Raw genomic sequence first — 16666 nt, forward strand, 5'->3', positions numbered from 1 at the left:
GTTGTGTCATTAGAAAGCCTACTTTCCTTAGTGGACGCACTCTGAGCCCCCCCCCCACCACACGTATAAACTGTACTTTTTGGCCAGAAAGGGATTTTTTTTCACCAGAGGAAAAATATTCTCTATGAGGCAATTCTCTGGGCAATATCGGTAGAAGGCGCAGCGGAGTAACTAAAAGTATTTTTTTTCCCGGTGGAAACAAAATCCCCTTTTGGCCAAAAAGTACAGTTTATACATGTGGTGCGGGGGCTCAGAGTGCGTCCACTAAGGAAAGTAGGCTTTCTGCATTCATGCGAGCGGCGGAAGTTGAGAGTAACATAGCTCTAAATGCAACGCATTAGAGCTATGGACCAGAGCTAGGAGAGGGTAGAGATGGGTGGACGAAACACAGACCCTGAAGAAAGTATAACCCTTTTATTTTCAACTTCAATCAGGATGCTGTAATTCTATTGTATAATGTGCCCTAACTTGTTTATCCAGCCAGGTGTTCCTTCCTAGATTGAGTATATGCTTTGATTCCTGGAGAGCATTTAATTAAACGTCTTCTCTCAATGCCAATCTTGTCTAGCCCATTTTGGGCGGGAACCCCCTTTTGGTGTTAGCATTATGTTATGCTTTAGCTATTGAAAAATAGCAGATCTACAAGCTCGTAGCGCGCCACCGAGTGGCGCGCTATGAGCTTGTAGGTCTGCTATTTTTGAAAAATCGAAGAGCGACTGACATAGAAACATAGCTTTTTCAGAAAACTGTCAGGATGTAGAAGACATTTTTAGAATCTGATCTCAGGTCAAAATGGGCTAGAGGGTCCTTTGCGTGCGTGCGTGCGTGCGTGCGTGCGTGCGTGCGTGCGTGCGTGCGTGCGTGCGTGCGTGCGTGTGTGCGTGTGCGTGTGTGTGTGTGTGTGTGTGTGTGTGTGCTGTGCTGTTGCGTTCCTTAGTAGATCTGCCCTGCTTTCCATGCAGTGACAGTTTGATGAATGACATTCACTACATTAGTGTGTATTTAAATGCACTTGATGGTCCCTCGCAATTTGAATGCTTGTGGATATTTGAATCCATGCAAATTGTATAACACCGAATACAACAGCATGTAACAGAGGAGACTCGCCTTTGATGGGTCACGGAGGAACATTGTAAATAAGAATTTGTTGTGTAATAACCTAAAGAGAAAACTAAAATACACCGGTTAAATATAGCTAAAAATTCCTCACATGTCATCACAGTGTCATTAAATGTATACTGGGCTGGCTGGCTGAACCGTGGATCACAGCTCTGAGCCTAAAAGGCTTAAATGAGAATTTAAGCCTTCTAGGCCATATTGCCATATTCAATACATTGGCATATATATTGCATATTTTCTGTTTTGTAGCATCTTCACTGCCTCTCCTAAAGAGTTCTGTTATTTAGCTATAGCTATTATGATCAGGAGGAGCAATTGCTATCATTCAGTCAGTGTCACTCATCTCTATTTGGGAAGAAAATATTTTATTTTTGTGTGATAGATAGACTGGTATAGGTTTTTTTACGCTATTTGGGGGGAGACTTTGGGTATTTAGAAAAGCGCTATATAAATCTGAGCTGCTATTTGCTATTATTATTATATTATTACAATTAATTCTGGGAACAAAATGTTAGTTTTCATGTACAGTAATTGTGCGGTCTTTCCTTCTCTCTCTGCATGGATCTCTATGTCCATGCTTCACTCCACATACTGTACACACATCACACCCCTAGCAGATATTATGTCTGTGATTTCAAAAGCCATCTGTACGGAACACTATCCTGAAGCTTGATTTCTACTTTAGACATTAAAAATCACACCCGTGTGAAGTGAGTGGTGCAACTCCGTGTGTGTGTGTGTGTGTGTGTGGGGGGGGAGTTCCAGACCGGCCCGATTCCGGCGAGCCGCCCCGTGTCCGAAACGGTTGAGAAATGACAGACTTACCGTGTGGGGGTCCCTCTACTGTACTGTACTGTCACTGTACTGACCCACAGGAACGCACCCAGGGTGCCGGCCCGATTCCGGCGAGCTGCCCCGTGCGTCTGAAACGTTTGAGAAATGACAGTTACCGTGTGGGGGTCCCTCTACTGTACCCTCTACTGTACTGTACTGACCCACAGGAACGCACCCAGGGTGCCGGCCCGATTCCGGCGAGCTGCCACGCGTCTGAAACGGTTGAGAAATGACAGAGTTACCGTGTGGGCAGGGCTTGACGCTTAGCATTTTTCCAAGTAGCACGTGTGCTACTAAGTTGAAAAATCTAGTAGCACACAAATTATTTTAGGAGCACGATGAAAAATGATGTGTTTTTGAGGGGCGCTAGCCCCTCCTATACAGCTTTAGTCCCCACACGTCTCAAGATTTTGCCATTGACAATGAACGGAGAAATTAGGTCAAAATTCAGCTAAATATGACATAAATTAAACATCAAAACATTAAACGCCATTGACACAATCGCCAACCTCACCAAAACCACTCCCCCAGCTCCCCCCCCTTCCATCAATCCACTAGATTTCCTTACATTTGTCAACAACAAAGTGGAGTCAATTAGAGAGCAGACTAACTGCTACCGCTTCACCCACAACCGCCTCCCAACCTCCATCTTCCACAGCCACTCATTCCAGCATCACCCTATCACATTTTGATATAATCTCCTATGATAATCTCATTAAACTGGTCTCCACATCAAAATCCACCACCTGCCTACTGGATCCAATCCCCACCAAATTATTTAAAGAGCTGCTTTCTACACTGGGCCCCCCGCTTCTTCATATCATAAATGAGTCCCTAATTAGTGGCACCGTTCCAACAGTTTTCAAAACCGCAATAATCAAACCCCTACTAAAAAAACCTAGTCTAGATCCACACACATTAGCGAACTATAGACCAATATCCAATCTCCCATTTATGTCAAAACTGCTAGAAAAAGTTGTTGCCAGTCAGCTTACAGCCTATCTCAGCAATAACAATCTCTTTGACAATTTTCAGTCCGGTTTCAGATCCCACCACTCCACAGAAACCGCTCTGGTTAAAGTGTCAAATGATCTGCTAATGGCAATGGATGCGGACAGGACCTCTCTCCTGCTGCTCCTCGACCTTAGTGCCGCATTTGATACGGTCGATCACTCAATTCTCCTCGATCGTTTAGAACATTTAATTGGTATCAAAGGTCCTGCACTCGATTGGTTCCGCTCCTACCTCTCACATAGATCTCAGCTTGTGCTCTTCAATAACTCAATGTCCGATTTTTCCAGTGTTAACTACGGTGTCCCACAAGGCTCAGTTCTTGGTCCAATCCTCTTCTGTTTATACATGACACCATTAGGCGACATTTTTAGAAAGTCTGGCATAGAATACCACTGCTATGCAGACGACACCCAAATTTACATCCCCATCACAGCAACTGACCCATCCAACATTCACAAACTTGAAATCTGTCTAGCCGAGGTAAAGAAATGGATGAACAGCTCCTTCCTACTCCTGAACTCTGCCAAATCAGAGATGCTACTAGTCGGTCCAGCCAAGCATACTCATCTGTTCAATAACATAACCCTTACAGTGATGTAAATAGGTTTTCAATGTAATGGGTCCCGGGATGCACAGGTGGTCATTCAAATGAGTCCCAAAAAAATCTTATGAGTCCCAAAAAAAATCACACCTGTGTGAAGTGAGTGGTGCAACTCCGTGAGGGGGTTCGCGGGGGGGTGGGGGGGGGAGTTCCAGACGGATGCAGATGGATGGATGGATAGATAATCATCAATTCATTTCATGTTGCTCATGGACAGACAGACAATCCGTTTGTATCCTGCTGTTCTATCATGCGAGTGTGATATTCAGTGCAGAGGCTACTCGATGGTGAATTAGTATTGTAACATTCTCCTTGGCTTTGACTGCTTCAGTTCAGACAAAACATCGTACATATACACCTCGGCGTGGTGGAAGGAGGTGGTGGACTGGTGGGGGGATCTTTGCCTTTTTTCCGTTGCTCGTTATGCAGGCCACTGACTAATAGTAATAAAATGATGTATCCAGCGGCAGCCAGGTGACAGGTCGGTCATTCGTATTGCGCTGCGCAGCCTGCGCACACACTTTTGTAAGCGAGGTGCTAAGCAAGGGTTGTTTTGGTTATCAATCAATCCGTCCACTCCATGTGCGTGCGCACGTGCACTCTTTGCGTGCACGGCTGCACACTGTTTCACCCATGTTTGGTAAAAGTTATATCGAGTGATGTTTGAACATTCCAAACTTTCCAAATAAGTTTAGTATTCAATGTGTCGGGGTCCAAGCAACTCCTTCTATGCTATCATGCTATCCTGCTGCGTTCGCTCCGCTGCTGAGAACTGAGCAGCCAGCAACACAGGGAGGGGTGGGGCGGTGGGAGCAAAGGGGACAGATCTTCAAATGAACGCTGCATTGAGCCTCGAGGCCCTCGACACGTTGTTAGCTTGTAGATCTGCTCTTTTTGGCGAACGACACCGCCGTACTAAGAAATGGTATAGAATAGAATAGGTATAGAACCGCGACTATAGAATGTGCACTTGCCTTGTCTTTATCACGATTGAATGGTCAAATTCTGTAGTCGCACCGGTGCTACAAATTTAATTTTACAACTCGCACGGTGCTATTTTTAGTAGCATATGCGAGTACCTAGTCGCACTGTCGAGCCCTGCGTGTGGGGGTCCCTCTACTGTACTGTACTGTACTGTACTGTACTGTACTGTACTGTACTGTACTGTACTGTACTGTACTGTACTGTACTGGTACACCCGAAATCACCATATATACAGTTAATATGTGTGTGTGTGTGTGTGTGTTAGGTTGCGCACAGGTGGTGAAAAACAACCATGCTGTTTTCGTGCTTAGACGCACCCACGGCACCCACCCACCCACCCACCCAGCCAGCCAGCCAGCCACCCACCCAGCCACACACACAGCTCCGTAAGGGAGTGGTTGCACCACTCAAAAAATAAACAAATCTATAAGCAAATCACAACGCATTGCACCACGACTTGTGAGCTTGTTATGTAGCCTTTTTTTTTTTTTAAGCATAAAATGAAGCATAAGGCCTGGCATTCCCACAGGCTATAAATGCAGGCAAAGCCAGCCCTGAGTGAGAGCACTAGCTGAAGGAATGGGGTCTGTCTGTCTGTGCACACAGTGACAGTCAGTCTGTGAATGGAAGAGAGGAAAGGGAGAGAGCATTCTGATGTTTGACTGGACAATTGCATCCAGCTCTCCGGCTCTCTTGGTTCACAAATGAAAGCTAGAGAAAAGGTCAGGGTGGGCAGGTGTCATCAGTCAAGGGCTAGCAAGTTTTTCTTTTCTTTTTTTTGGGGGGGGGGGGGGGAGCTGTTGGGTTTCTCTTATAATCAATAGGTAGTGGTGTCATTTAACATTAGGCATTTACACTTTTTTTCTCTGGAGAATCTAAGTACATTTCCTAATGTTAAAATGTCAAAGACCGATAATAATATGAAGAAAACACAATGGTATAACAACTCAAATAAGTAGAATAAACCTTACCTTTACAAAACAGTAGTTTGTGGCTTGTGAAAATACATCTTTTAACAACAAGCCTATGGACCACAGAAAAAATAACACCACTAGCTCCAAAAGGGGGCGTGGGAAAGGGGGCGGGGAAATGCTGTGAGATAGGCCTATTGGCAATGTGAGGTGAAAGTTGCCACTTCGGAACTGATTAGCGAGCAACTGTAGCATATAGATTAACCCATTTTGACCTGAGATCAGATTCTAAAAATGTCTTATACATCCTGACAGTTTTCTGAAAAAGCTATGTTTCTACGTCAGTCGTTCGATTTTTCAAAAATAGCAGACCTACAAGCTCGTAGCGCGCCACTCGGTGGCGCGCTACGAGCTTGTAGATCTGCTATTTTTCAATAGCTAAAGCTTAACATAATGCTAACACCAAAAGGGGTTCCCGCCCAAAATAGATTAAAATGTTTGTTTCCCCTGTCCGCCATAATCAACTGTGATCAGGCCCAGTCATGGTTGGTTGGCTGGACTCTCAGGCGAGGTCCCACACAGCTCCTGCAGGGAGAACTACAGCCGTGTTGTGGTCAGTTCTACTTAGTGACTGACGGTGTTGTTGGCGTGATCATCATCCACCCGGATCTTTCTACTAGTCTAGACAGATTCTGGTGCCTCTCACTTAGTGGAGTGAAGCCCAAAGATATGCATAGCTGTCTTAACCCATTTTGGGCGGGAACCCCTTTTGGTGTTGTAAATATTATGTTACAATTTAGCTATTGAAAAATAGCAGATCTACAAGCTCGTAGCGCGGCACCGAGTGCCACGCTACGAGCTTGTAGGTCTGCTATTTTAGAAAATTCGTGAAAACGCCAACGTTTTTAACTCAAATCTTTGCTTCTGGGGGGTCCCTGGAACAACATATTTTCAGATGGGGGGGTCGGCGGCCAATTACCTATATTTGTGGGGGTCCTTGACATGAAATAGTTTGAGAACGACTGACATAGAAACATGGGTTTTTCAGAAAACTGTCCGAATTTAGAAGGCATTTGTACCGTATAATCGTTCTCAGGTCTAAATGGGTTAATTAACATTACATTTTAAGCATTCCCTGTAAAATCTTCAGTGTGCATTTAACTCTTGAGTTATACTTTCTTACAAAAATAACGTTTCTAGAACTGGTTCTTGCACGGAACCGGCGGCCATTCTTTGTTTCCAGTTCCGAAACGACTTTTTTAGGGTTCTGAACCAAATCATTTTCAGTGGAAACACTCTGAACTGAAGCGGTTCAACCCCGGTGGGGAAAAGGAGCCTTGGAGTTCCACGGGACCGCGTCGTGTCCCGATGAAGACCCGTGTGGATGAGCCATTTTGACCTGAGATCAGATTCTAAAAATGTCTTCTACATCCTGACAGTTTTCTGAAAAAGCTGTTTCCATGTCAGTCATTCTTCGATTTTTCAAAAATAGCAGACCTACAAGCTCGTAGCGCGCCACTCGGTGGCGCGCTATGAGCTTGTAGATCTGCTATTCAATAGCTAAAGCATAACATAATGCTAACACCAAAAGCGGTTCCCACCCAGAATGGGTTAAACCATGACCCTTTTTGTTTTTTATACTAGCCATGGCTGAATACATTTTATTCTCCCCCCCCATATTTATTTTTTATTTTCTATTTTTCAGAAGGCAGGATCTTGCGTTCTTTTTCGTGTAGTAGTTCTTTCTCAATAATTGTGCAGCCTCTGCAGCTGTGAGCGATAACCAATCATGCAGTTCTCCCACTCAACCATTAGGTGTCAGCAGCAGTGATTGGGGCTAGGCTGCTCCTCCTGACCCAGTTAGCGGAGGGGGGGGGGGGGGGGGGGGGTACCAGTGTGTGTTTGAATGGTAGACTAGCCCCCATGTAGCGAATCCAAGCCTCACCGCTCTTTGTTGTTGGCTGTGGGGAATCGGTGGGGTGTCTGGCAGAGGGGGATCGGTGTCCGGGCGGTTATCGGTACATGGCAGGCTGCTCACCGTCTTACTGATCCTAGACATGCATTCTTGGTAGCAGTGGATCAGTCTCACTGTATAAATGCAAATGAGCCAATTTCATCTTGCATTGTGTCCCGTCTTGAATAAGGTGGTGTACATTGTTGGAGGAGAGGTGTTGGTCTTGGAACACGTGTACGGTATACACACAGAGAGCACATAAATGCTGTTATGTTACTGTATGTTATGACCGAGACAATGATGGTAATTGTAGGGATACTGGCGTGTACCTTGCTCGCCGTCGCTTCACCCATCATCATTTACTGTGTGTGTGTGTGTGTGTGTGTGTGTGTGTGTGTGTGTGTGTGTGTGTGTGTGTGTGTGTGTGTGTGTGTGTGTGTGTGTGTGTGTGTGTGTGTGTGTGTGTGTGTGTGTGTGTGTGTGTGTGTGTGTGTGTGTGTGTGTGTGTGTGTGTGTGTGTGTACACGGTGACACACACACTCAGTGTTTGTGTTATGTACCTGAATGTGTACCTCTAGTTATCTGCATCTCGCTCGCTCTCTCTCTCTCTCTCTCATTCACACCTCCTCCCACACAAACTCACTCGGATATGGCCCTGCCATCTCCTTCTGCTGTATCTCTCTCCTCTCCCTCACTCTTCTCTCTCTCTCTCTGAAGAAGGCTCCACTTATGCTTATTTTCAGTTGCCTAGCAACGCAGAGGAGAGGCATTTATTTCTGGGTGGTACTTTGGCAGTGCGATGGGCGGGGGCTTGGGGGGCGTGTGGGTGTGGATGATGGCAAGGAAGAGGAGGGTGGGTGTATTTATGGCCGGGCGATACATCATCAAAAACAAACTTACAGTAATGTTTAACGTGTTCAATATTCACGAGTGGGGAATTCAATAAAATGAAGACAAAACTACTTTTGAGAAATGGCAAATATTCACAAGTGGGAATTCAATAAAATGAAGACAAAACTGCTTTTGTAGAAATGGTGATTGTGGAATATTTGCTGTAATGCATTGTTCAGAATTAACCCATTCTGGGCGGGAACCCCTTTTGGTGTTTTAAACATTATGTTATAATTTAGCTATTGAAAAATAGCAGATCTACAAGCTCATAGCGCGCCACCGAGTGGCGCGCTACGAGCTTGTAGGTCTGCTATTTTTGAAAAATTGTGAAAATATTTATTTCAGAAAACTGGAGGATTTAGAAGATTTCTTTTTTAATTTCGAGGTCAGGCCTAAATGAATTAAGTAGCTGGTTGCATGGATTATCTTCTGTGTTTTCATTGACATGATTGTCCTCGTACTAGCAGTATTGTTCCGTCTCGCGGTGCCCTCGGCATCCTCACCACCCCGTTCACCTGACCTACAGTCACGACCTACAGTGGTTAGTGCTGCACAATTCATCAATAAAAGATCGGCATCTAAGATTCGGACACCTATGCGATCTCATTTGACCAAGAGTTGTGCAGCATGTACTACTTTGGCTGTCCAATTAAATTACTTTGAGTTACTCTCAAAGTTTAGTTTAGACTTTAAGTAGTAGTCCGGCAGCCAACAGGCTTCTTTTGTTTAACCCATTTTCGAGTGGCGCGCTACGAGCTTGTAGGTCTGCTATTTTGTTTTAATCGTGAAAATGTGGCGCAAATTTGGAATATATATTTTTTTCAGAGCAAATGTTTTTAACTCAAATCTTTGTTTCTGAGGGGTCCCTGGAACAACATATGTTCAGATGGGGGGTCGGAGGCCAATTACATAAAAATGTTGGGGTCCTTGATATGAAATATTGAGCACCACTGAAACATGGGTACTTCAGAAAACTGGAGGATTTAGGAAATTTGGTATATAGACTTTTTTTATTGGCCTGAAATATTGTCTATATACATACATTCATAAGGGGGAAAAATGCTCAATACTGACAGCCGTCAGCAAGTGGATTCATGAATGTATGTATACTATAGTCCTTACCCGTTCTGAATATATGAACAGCGAATGGTGTTCAGTGTGGGTAATGATCTTGGGAAGTTGGGTTGGGCACAAAAGTATAGGCTAATAGAGTCTTCTAACTTCTTCCCTGTTATTAGCCTACACTCCTGAGCTGGGGGGGAGGGGGGCAAGTGGACTGTAGCCATACGAATTCCGAGAGAAAAGTACCTGATTTTCCTATTCAAGTCAATGGAAAACAATGTATTTACTAATAAATGTAGGCCTATATAAATTAAACTTTTCTTTCGCAAATAAATGCTGTATAGTACAATCATAAGTACACCATTGATGTGTGATGTAAATGCGGTGGTATTATTCTGCATATAAATTAAGTTATTGAATATTTTCACTTTCGGTGTTGCACTTTGTTAGACGGTCCCTAACGGGCTGCTCAGCTAACCGTTTGCTGCCCATAGAGATGCATATAATCTATTAAACTCGGAGGTTGGCTTTGGTGTTTGTAATTAACCCATTTTGGGCGGGAACCCCTTTTGGTGTTAGCATTATGTTATGCTTTAGCTATTGAAAAATAGCAGATCTACAAGCTTGTAGCTTGTAGGTCTGCTATTTTTGAAAAATCGAAGAACCACTGACATAGAAACACAGCTTTTTCAGAAAACTGTCAGGATGTAGAAGACATTTTTAGAATCTGATCTCAGGTCAGAATGGGTTAAAGCAGGGCACATTGAGGCTGGAGGACAGGGCTGTGCGGCGCTAGGTTCCGCGAGGCTGTCCGTGCGCCGTGGCGTTTTGAGAAGGTGTCCTAAAGCGAGCAGCAGTCTTGCTCTGTGCTAAGGAAGTGTACAGACAGAATGACAGACAGACAGCGTTCGGTCAATTTAGTGTAGATTTAGTGTAGATAGACAATATTTTAGGCCAATTAAAAAAGACTATATACCAAATTTCCCACCCCACAAGCCCGGCTGCCGGACTAAGAGGTTTAAGGGCCGATTCAGACTCCTATTTTACCGCTGTAGTGCCGAAATGATTTTGGCTTGTCAGAAATTTTCAGTAGCACCGACTTTGGGACGGTACCCGCCCCCCCGAACCTCAAATGACGTCACATTGTAGGCCAGGGTTCCCCAATGAATTTTCCTCGAGGGCCATATTTTGACTAGGGTACCAGGCTGGGGGGCGAGTCCGCACACGTGAGGTCGAGGTCTTGCCCTGAAAATTCATTTTCAGGGCAGGACACCATTTGAAAAGGATGCCCAGTTTGACATGCATAGGCTACTGACCCCCATTTAATGCCATTTATACCTGGGACCCCCCCTCTTTTTTCTTTTTTTTTTGAAATTCTTCCACGGCCGCCTATTGGGGAACCCTGTTGTAGGCTCTACAGAGCCGAACCGACTTTTATTCGTCTCTAAATTAGGAGTATGAATCGGCCCTAAGTCAAGCTTTGATGTTGTCTGTTTAAAGCCACAGTAGTTTGCTCCAGGTGCTACATTTTCAATGTAGTAATGTTCAAGTTCAGCAACTATACAGACACATTTGAGCAAGAATCGTGCAGCACTATAGTTGTTATGGCAATATGTTAGCTTATTGAACACTGTCACGGTGATGGGACGAGGGGGTCATGTGGGACCAACATTAGCATTCCAATCTACATATGAGCCAGATCTGTTGTAGAGGGGGAAAAGTGCGGACCAAGTACAGAGACAGGAAACTCATAATGTTATAACTGGTTTAGGTCAAGTGAGCTCAACTCTTAAGTCTGTTTATTAGTATTGATTACAATAATGTGAATTATTATCGCAGCCTTTAGTACTGCTTCCAGTCATTATTGATCACATATTGTTACTGGAAACAGAAAATGTAGACTTAGTCCTCCAATTATGAATTCAGTATCAATATTCATCGGTATCAATAATGCGATTGTGAAGGCAGTACCACAGAAAGCTTGTAAAGGCTGACTGTGAGCTGTCTCTGTCCCCTGTGAGCTGCTCGGCCGATCCCCCGATCACACTGCGCTTATGGCCGATCCCCCGATCACACCGCGCTTATGGCTATCGGTGTTGAAAACTTACGGTGGAGAACCCGACATGAGAGCAGATTAGAGTAGCCGTGATTACAGGTGGGGATTGGTATGTGCTGATCCCAGAGCTGCAGCTCCACGCACGCGCGCACGCACGCACGCACGCATGCACGCACGCCGTCGATCCATCTCCCTCTGCTCCTCTTCTGCCCTCTCCTCTCTGTGGAGGATTTGAGGGAGAGAGAGCCCCCTTGTGCAATTATAACATGACCTGGGAGACATCTTAAAGATCCCAGGTCAGGCATGCACTCGCTGTGCACCAACTGATGCATAAACTATTATATAGGCATACTAGCTCTAGCTCCATAGCATTAACTCTAGAAACATTAACACAGAAACGTCTCTGCAAAAGCAGAGACGTTTCTGTGGCTATAAAGGTGAGGGAGACTTTTTTTTTTAACCGGCCCGCATGTGCGTTCCTCGGCCACGCGCACTAAACGCTAAACGTATTAACCCATTTTGGGCGGGAACCCCTTTTGGTGTTAGCATTATGTTATGCTTTAGCTATTGAAAAATAGCAGATCTACAAGCTCATAGCGCGCCACCGAGTGGCGCGCTACGAGCTTGTAGGTCTGCTATTTTTGAAAAATCGAAGAACGACTGACATAGAAACATAGCTTCTTCAGAAAACTGTCAGGATGTAGAAGACATTTTTAGAATCTGATCTCAGGTCAAAATGGATTAATTGAATAATTTCTTAGCGATGGATGAATCCATTAACTAGCAACATCCCTACCAGCCCTACTTTCAGCACTTGCAATGAGGGGTGTTCCATTCAAACAAAAGGAAAGGATTCCAGCACCCTGTCTGGAACGGGAGGTTTCCACCAATGGAACCCACAGCGTCCATTCATCACCAAGGCTCACAGAATAGACTCGTGACCATGAATGTGTTGCAATTTCAATGGACTGAGGTTTTCTGTCAGACAATCATCATAATGTAATTCTAGAATCTCCTCATACTGTGTGTGTGTGTGTGTGTGTGTGTGTGTGTGTGTGTGTGTGTGTGTGTGTGTGTGTGTGTGTGTGTGTGTGTGTGTGTGTGTGTGTGTGTGTGTGTGTGTGTGTGTGTGTGTGTGTGTCAGCGCCAGCGTACATGAGGGACGACATCAAATTAACATCACAAATGATTTGTCGATGCTGCTGAATAATTGAACACGATGTTCATGCTGTCTACCATCAGGGTTATTAGAAGTGTGTCTGTTCTGTTCGGTTATATAATTATGTCCATCCCTATGTCCGTCCCTAGGGTACCAGTAGGGGCAAAAGTGGCGCTGTTGCGCTAGAAACAGAGAGAGATAGTGTTGCACTGTTGCCTGCTAATTGAGAGAGAGAGACGGCTCGCTAGAACCGGGCCGGCACCCTGGGCGCGTGCGTTCCTGTGGGTCTGGAAGTTCCGGGGACCCCCCCCCCCCGGGACCCCCACACGGAGTTACACCACTCAGTTCACACGGGTGTGATTTTATTTTTTTCCTTTCAGTTTTCTTTACGATTGAATTGTTGAACATAGAGATTACACAGAATAATTTGTCAATGAGGGTGAACTCCGTTTGTCCCTTATGGCTCACTCATTCACTATGGGTGGGGTGGGGGTGGGGGCAATGGTGTGGCAGGTATAGACACACACAGCTCTGCTTCATTCTCATTTCAATTTGTCAAACTGCCAGACTACAGGCCCTTTATTATCGTGTGTGTGCGTGTGTGTGCGTGTGTGTGTGTGTGCGTGTGTGTGTGCGTGTGTGCGTTTGTGCGTGCGTGCGCGCGCGCAGTTTCTTTTTTTCTTGGTGGTGGTGGGGGTCATAATAGAAGAAGCATTTTGATTGGCCAGATTCCCACTCCCATTCTTCTGTGCCCCCTCCCCTCCCTCTCCTCTCTTTCTCCTCTCTACCTCCCCCTCCCGTTCCTTCTCTTAATTCTCCATCGCTTGTTCTCTCTCTCTCTCTCTCTCTCTCTCTCTCTCTCTCTCTCTCTCACAGTGTGACATCACTGTGTGTGTGTGTGTGTGTGTGTGTGTGTGTGTTCATATATCTATTGTCAGAGGGCGGTTAGGTCCATGCCAGCTGTAGGTCGCTCTTCCTTTGCGGGATTCGTTATTCTTTTTTTTCTTCCTCGATCCTTCTCCTTTCTGCACCCCGCTCCCCCTCTCCCACCTCCCACCAACCCGCCTTGTCCTCCTCCTCCTCCTCTCTTTCAGGACTGTCCCCTTCTTCTCCTCTGCTCTCTCTCTATCTCTCTCTCCTCTCTCTCCTCTCTCTCCCTCTCCACACACAGAGCGGGACGGCCCAGTCTGTGTAGCCCCCCCCCCCCCTCCCCCCCCCCCTCCCCCGCTGCATGCCCAAAAAGAAGAGAACGGGAGCGCCGGAGCGAAAGAAAGACACTGAAAGAGGGAGACAGACAGAGCGAGGGTGAGAGAGAGAGAGAGAGAGAAAGAGAAGGGGGCTAAACCAACCGACGTTAGGCGCATCGCAAGAGGAGGAGACGGCAATAACAGCTAGCTTTAGCCTAGCCTAGCCATCTGTGGATTTTGTCCGTGGAGAATCGCTACAACACCTCTTGCTATTTTTCTTCATTTCTTTCCTCCTGTCCTCTCCGTGCTCCCTCTCTGCGTTTCCCCCTCAGCCCTCAGCCGAAGCGACCGAGAGGAGGAGGAGGAGGAGGAGGAGGGGGGGTGGACGGTGGGTGCAGGGGGGTGGGGGGGGGGAGGAGGACGGAGCCAGCCTTGGCCGGCTGGCCGGCTGCATTGTGTGCTTTGATGTCCCCTGCTGTGTAGTAGCTCGCCTGCTCATCATCCACCCTCCTCCTCCTCCTCCTCCCCTTCTCCTTCTCCTCTCTGTCTCTATCTCCATCGCAGCTCCCGGTCCAGCCATGTTCGGCACAGAGTCCTCATGTAAGTACTGGTACCACTGCCGTCATCCCTCCCCTCCCTCCCTCCGTGCGTGTGTGTGTGTGTGTGTGTGTGTGCGTGTGCGTGTGTGCGTCCATGTATGTCTGAGTTTTTTCTCTCTGGCGATGGTTACTGCTCTGCTCTGGGGGGTGGGGGGGGGGGGGGCATTTCCTCACCGTCTCCCTGCCTGCATCCCCCCATCCTTTTATTCCCCCATCCCTCTTTCCTCTGCCCTGTGTGTGTGTGTGTGTGTGTGTGTGTGTGTGTGTGTGTGTGTGTGTGTGTGTGTGTGTGTGTGTGTGTGTGTGTGTGTGTGTGTGTGTGTGTGTGTGTGTGTGTGTGTGTGTGTGTGTGTGTGTGTGTGTGTGTGTGTGTGTGTGTGTGTGTGTGTGTGTGTGTGTGTGTGTGTGTTGTCCCCCAATGACAGACTGCACGATGTGAAAGTCAGGCTCTAGTGTTTTTATATAACGCTCCAATGGCAGCCGCTCGCGATGCAAAGACACGCGTCACCACCATGCTCACTTCTCCTCTACCTCCACCTTCATCTCTCTCTCTCTCTCTGTCTTTGTCTGTCTGTCTGTCTGTCTCTGTCTCTCTCTCTCTATCTCTCTCTCTGTGTCTTTGTCTGTCTGTCTCTCTCTGTCTGTCTCTCTGTCTCTCTCTCTCTGTGTGTCTTTGTCTGTCTGTCTGTCTCTCTCTCTCTCTCTGTGTCTTTGTCTGTCTGTCTCTCTCTGTCTGTCTCTCTCTGTCTCTCTCTGTCTGTCTGTCTGTCTGTCTGTCTGTCTGTCTGTCTGTCTGTCTCTCTGTCTGTCTGTCTCTCTCTCTGTCTGTCTCTCTCTGTCTGTCTGTCTGTCTGTCTGTCTGTCTGTCTGTCTCTCTCTCTCTCTCTCTCTCTCTCTCTCTCTCTCGCTCTCTCTCTCTCTCTCTCTCTCTGTGTCTTTGTCTGTGTCTCTCTCTCTCTCTCTCTCTCTCTCTCTGTCTCTCTCTCTCTCTCTGTCTCTCTCTCTCTCTGTCTCTCTCTCTCTAATTGCACGCCTCTGTTGATAGACAGCCCCAGTATGTGTGGTTGGTTTGAAGCTCTGTGCATGCTGTGTGTGAGCGCGCCAACATGGACGCCTTCACTGGAGCCATGCCTGCCTTCCCCCCCCTCAGTCTCTCCATCTCTCTTGTCTTGTCTTTGTTGACATTGAAGTTGGACCAAGGAACTCGAGGAACACTTTCACACGCTGTTGCTAGCTGAGTTCAACAGAGTGTGTGTGTGTTTGCGTGCATGTTTGTTGCTGTAAAAATGTGTTTTTTCTGATTGTTGAAGATGTTCAAGCCTCCGCTTGAGGTGATCTGCAGGCAGGCCAAAGTTACCAGCCAGAACATCTTTCCTTCCATAACATCAACAGTTACACACGGCTAGACGCACGCACGCACGCACGCACGCACGCACGCACGCACGCACGCACGCACGCACGCTCCGCAGAAACTGAAAGATACAGGTATAGGTATATGCATAAAACCACCATAGATGCTGATAACATACAAACACACCCACTCACATACGTACATTTACGTACATTTACATACGTACATGTAAATTATAAAAAATAAACACACATGCATGAAACACACACACACACACACACACACACACACACTTCCCTGACCCCGTACCCTTTCTGTTTGATGCTATGTTGTGGCTGCCTGGTCAGAACCTACATTCTACGTAAGGCAACTTGTTTTTGGGGCATTTTTATGATTTATTTCAGATGGGTCAGTTAGATTGAAACCTAGGACTATTATGGTCTGTCCACCAGTGGTGTAAAGTAACTAAGTACATTTACTTAGAAATCCAAATATTGTACTTTTACTCCAAAGCATTAATTTGACAGCGTTGGTTACTAGTAGTTACTTTGTACATTTGGACTATTACGAAACATACGGTAACCACTCCAGCCCTGCCCCTATATACATTTTGTAAATAGCTGATCTACAAGCTCGTAGATTGACTTTTGAAACTTGAAATGGGACTGCATACTGAGTACTTTTACTTTTGGTATTTCATGTACATTTTGATGCCAATACTTTTAAAACTTTAATTCAAGTACATTTTGAGTTAAAGTTTTGAATACCGGACTTTTGCTTGAATGTAATGTATATTTCTACATTGCGGTATTGATACTTTTCGGCAGGAACCCTTTTTGGTGTTTTAAGCATTTTGTTATACTTTAGCATTTAAAAATAGCAGGTCTACAAGCTCACTTAGGTCTTCTTGTAGGTCTTCTATTTTTGAAAAATCGTAAAAAAGC

General features: G+C 45.9%; 1 protein-coding gene across 3 annotated transcripts in view; it reads left to right on the forward strand.

Annotated features, from left to right (window-relative positions):
* The window catches only part of LOC306923669 (suppressor of tumorigenicity 7 protein homolog), a 98570-nt gene that overhangs the window by 5527 nt on the left and 76377 nt on the right, over positions 1 to 16666 (forward strand). For 2 of the 3 annotated variants that reach the window (XM_079501895.1, XM_079501896.1), the window contains exon 2: positions 14337 to 14372. The exons of the other annotated variant lie outside the window; for it this stretch is intronic. In XM_079501895.1, the coding sequence (XP_079358021.1) occupies positions 14351 to 14372 (22 nt within the window). In that variant the 5' untranslated portion in view covers positions 14337 to 14350. The remainder of the gene's footprint in view (positions 1 to 14336; positions 14373 to 16666) is intronic. 3 annotated transcript variants of the gene reach the window in all.

Source organism: Electrona antarctica (genome assembly GCF_951216825.1).
Source record: "Electrona antarctica genome assembly, chromosome: 5".
Classification (NCBI taxonomy): Eukaryota; Metazoa; Chordata; class Actinopteri; order Myctophiformes; family Myctophidae; genus Electrona; species Electrona antarctica.